The following is a 4,051-nucleotide window of genomic DNA, read 5'->3' as shown; positions in this document are numbered from 1 at the left end:
CGCCACCTAGGCCGAACGGGCTTTGCCAGGCGACCTGTGCCGGCGGCGGCGAGGAAAGGTAGAGGAGGGAGGACGGGCGAGAGGCGGCAGATCTGGGCTCATCCCCCCGGCCGGTGGTAGCACGTGCTTATAGTCAAATCAAATTTTGTAAAAAGCGTGTAAACCTCCGTGTGGATGGGTGGATACCGGAGAAATTACATACTGTACTAGTTCCAGGAAGCTTCCTTGCCAACAGAGGTATATTTATATTCATTCAACCGCACAGCTGCAATAATTTAATTGGAAGAAATCAGGACGAGGGGCTTGGGGTGGAGATTAGTAACCCTATAAAAGTCCGAGTTGGTTTAGAATTTTTGCAGCCACAGCTAGCAAAATCAGAATTCGAAGCATCCCCTCCATGTCCTCATCCTTCTCACTAATGGCTCCATCTGCGGTTTGAACAGGATGCAGAACCCCGACATCTTGGCGTTGGAAGTCATCCGGACTTGCCAAGGTATGTCGCGCCTCCGCAATACTTCCGGCAGCGTCCTGCCAGGGAGCACCTCCTACGTCGCCATCCAGGTCAACGACGACAGGGGCTCCGACGCCTACTCCTACGGCAATGGCGGCGCCGCCGAATTCTCCGTCGCCGCCGACGATGAGGCCTTCAAAGGCCTGGTCAAGGACAAGCGCGAGGACTGCTTCCGCCGCCTCGGCGGTGGGGCTGGCATCGCGTCCGCGCTGACTTCGCAAAAGGAGCGCGGCATCCGCGGTGACCGCGACGACGTGCTGCGCCGCAAGGAGGCGTTCGGCGGGAACACGTACCCGAAGCCCAACCCCCAAGGCTTCTTCAGCCACGTCTGGGACGCGCTCAACGACGTCTTACTCATCGTGCTCCTCGTCTGCGCCGCCGTCTCCATCGGCTTCGGCATCAAGGCGCACGGTCTCAAGGACGGCTGGTACGACGGCGTCACCATGTTACTCGCGGTGTTCCTCATCGCCGTCATGTCTGCCGCCAACAGCCACAGCCAGGCCAAACGGTTCGACCAGGTGACCAGCGAGTCCGACAACATCGCTGTCACCGTCGTACGCGCCGCCCGGCGACAGGAGGTCCCCATATTCGACATCGTCGTCGGCGACGTCGTCATACTGAAGATCGGCGACTCGGTACCGGCGGACGGCGTCTTCCTGGAGGGTCACAGCCTGCTGGTGGACGAGTCGAACATGACAGGCGAGTCCCACCCGATCGAGATAGATGCCGAGAAGAACCCTTTCCTCACCGCCGGCGTGAAGATCATGGACGGCTACGGCCGAATGCTCGTCACCGCCGTCGGCGCCGACACCTTGAGGGGTGAGATGATGAGCAGCATCACCAAGGAGACCATTGAGCAGACGCCGCTCCAGAAACGCCTGGAGGGCCTCACATCGAGCATCGGCAAGATCGGTGTCGCCGTCGGGGCGCTCGTCTTCACCGTGCTCACCGCGCGCCACTTCGACCATGGGGAACCGCCGTTCGGGAAGGGCCAGGTCATCTTCGACGCCGTCTTCCGGTCGCTTGTCGTCGCCTACGCCATGCCCGAGGGACTCCCGCTTGCGGTCACGCTGTCACTCGCATACTCCATGAGGAAGATCGTGAAAGATAAGGCGTTAGTGCGCCGCCTGTCGGCGTGCGAGACAATGGCATCGGTCACGGCCATCTGCACCGACAAGACGGGAACGCTCACGCTCAACCAAATGAAGGTGAATGAGTTCTGGGTCGGTACTGACCAGCCTGGAGCTGCCATGAAGATCGCCGGGAGCGTCATGAGCTTGCTGTGCCAGGGAGTTGGGCTTAACACCACTGGAATCGTGTACAAGCCGGACATCGTGTCGCCGCCGGAGATAACAGGCAGCTCGACGGAGAAGGCGCTGCTGTCGTGGGCCGTGGCGGACCTGGGCATGGACAGTGAGGAGTTGAAGAGGAGCTGCAAGGTGGTGCGCGTCGAGGCGTTCAATTCCGACAAGAAGCGCAGCAGAGTTATGATCAGGGACAAGGCCACCGGCGCGGTGATGGCGCACTGGAAAGGCGACGCGCAGATGGTGCTGGCGAACTGCTCTACCTACGTGGATATAGACGGAGCGGCGCGTGAACTCGGCGACGAGCAGAGGAAGAGCCTTGAGAAGGTGATCGACGGCATGTCGGCCGACAGCCTCCGGTGCATCGCCTTCGCCTGCAAGCAAGTCAACGGCACCGAGCAATCAAAGATCGACGACGAGGGTCTGACGTTGCTGGGCTTCGTCGGGTTGAAAGATCCGTGCCGGCCGGAGGTCAAGGCCGGCATTGAAGCTTGCACGAAGGCCGGCATTGCTGTCAAGATGGTCACCGGCGACAACATCCTCACGGCCCGCGCGATCGCCAAGGAGTGCGGCATCATATCCAGCGACGACAACCCCAATGGCATCGTCATCGAGGGGCGTGAATTCCGCGCCATGTCGACAAGGGAGCAGCTCAAGAACGTGGACAACATCCGCGTGATGGCGCGGTCCCTGCCGTCGGACAAGCTGGCGCTGGTGCAACGGTTGAAGGAGAAGGGCCACGTGGTGGCCGTGACCGGTGGCAGCACCAACGACGCGCTGGCGCTCAAGGAAGCCGACATCGGGTTATCCATGGGCGTCCAGGGCACCGAGGTGGCAAAGGAGAGTTCTGACATCATCATCCTCAATGACGAATTTGACACGGTGGTGGCTGTCACACGGTGGGGACGCTGTGTCTACAACAACATCCAGAAGATCATCCAGTTTGAGCTCACCGTCAACGTCGCGGCTCTCATCATCAACTTCATCTCGGCGATCACCACGGGCAAGATGCCGCTCACCACAGGGCAGCTCTTGTGGGTGAACCTGATAATGGACACCATGGGCGCTCTGGCGCTGGCCACGGGCACGCCCACAAAGGCGCTCATGGAGAACCGTCCGCCCATTGGCCGCACGGCGCCGCTCATCACCAACGCAATGTGGCGCAACCTAGCGGTGCAGGCGGCGTTCCAGGTCGCCGTGCTGTTGGTGCTCCAGTTCCGCGGCCGGGATCTCTTCGGCGCGGATGAGAAGGCCAACGGCACCATGATCTTCAACACGTTCGTGCTCTTGCAGGTGTTCAACGAGTTCAACGCGCGTGAGATCGAGAAGAAGAACGTCTTTGACGGGTTGCTCAAGAACAGGATGTTCCTGGTCATCATCGCCATGACGCTTGTTCTACAGGTGGTTACAATGGAGGTGCTGACATGGTTCGCCGGCACCAAGAGGCTGGCATTGGAACAGTGGGGTGTTTGCCTCGCCATCTCTGCCATGTCGTGGCCCATCGGGTGGGCCGTCAAGTTCCTCCCAGTGCCGGACCGGACTTGACACGCCGCAGATTGTCATAGTTGGCACTCCCTCCGTACCGGTGCATCAGACATCTTTTTTGGTGGTGCACCGCGACTAGAACGGAGAAAAAAACGAGAAACTATGTTTATTAGCTAATTAGTAGTAAGCTCGCACGTCTAAAATATTGATGAAGTTAGTTTACATGCTACAAATTTAAAATAATTCTTGGAAATAAATATAAATGAAATGGATACAAAATAGCATGTCACTCAAATTGTATTTTTAAAAGTGAGTCACCATTGTGATCCAGCAACCAAGTTGAATCTGTCTAGCCATGATCACCAAGCTTTTTGAACAAACTGATTTTCAAGATGAATTTACACATGGTAAGCAGGTTAGTTGTGAGCACATGCAAGCAAAAAATTGAATTTATGCGCCCCTTGCTCGATCCTACCAACGACTATTAAACTCTACAATTATGGTAGTAATACTTGATCAATTTCTCCTCTCTACAATTATGGTAGTATATTTTCTGTGTGGAACTGGAACACCTGTCATTCCAAACTTAAGATAGACCGACACAATCAGCGGTCACTACATCCAGCGGGAGGTCTGGAGGCCATAAATGTAACATCCCAAAATTCTAAATTTTGGAATGTTATAAACAAATAGATAGTTTTGATTGATTGTTTGATCGATTGACTGAAAGTGAGTGAATTCAAAACTTTTT

At 56.3% G+C, this 4,051-nt stretch overlaps 1 protein-coding gene across 1 annotated transcript; it reads left to right on the top strand.

The window, feature by feature from the left end:
• Positions 1–799: 799 nt before the first annotated feature.
• LOC119300913 (calcium-transporting ATPase 7, plasma membrane-type-like) lies at positions 800–3,565 on the top strand. Its single transcript, XM_037577819.1, has one exon. It carries the CDS (start codon positions 955–957, stop codon positions 3,358–3,360), a length of 2,406 nt encoding a protein of 801 aa, XP_037433716.1. The 5' UTR covers positions 800–954; the 3' UTR covers positions 3,361–3,565.
• The last annotated feature ends 486 nt before the right edge of the window (positions 3,566–4,051 follow it).

Source organism: Triticum dicoccoides, chromosome 1B, assembly GCF_002162155.2.
Source record: "Triticum dicoccoides isolate Atlit2015 ecotype Zavitan chromosome 1B, WEW_v2.0, whole genome shotgun sequence".
Taxonomy (NCBI): domain Eukaryota; kingdom Viridiplantae; phylum Streptophyta; class Magnoliopsida; order Poales; family Poaceae; genus Triticum; species Triticum dicoccoides.
The sequence above is the reverse complement of the archived record's forward strand: the minus strand, read 5'-3'. Positions and strand labels throughout refer to the sequence as shown.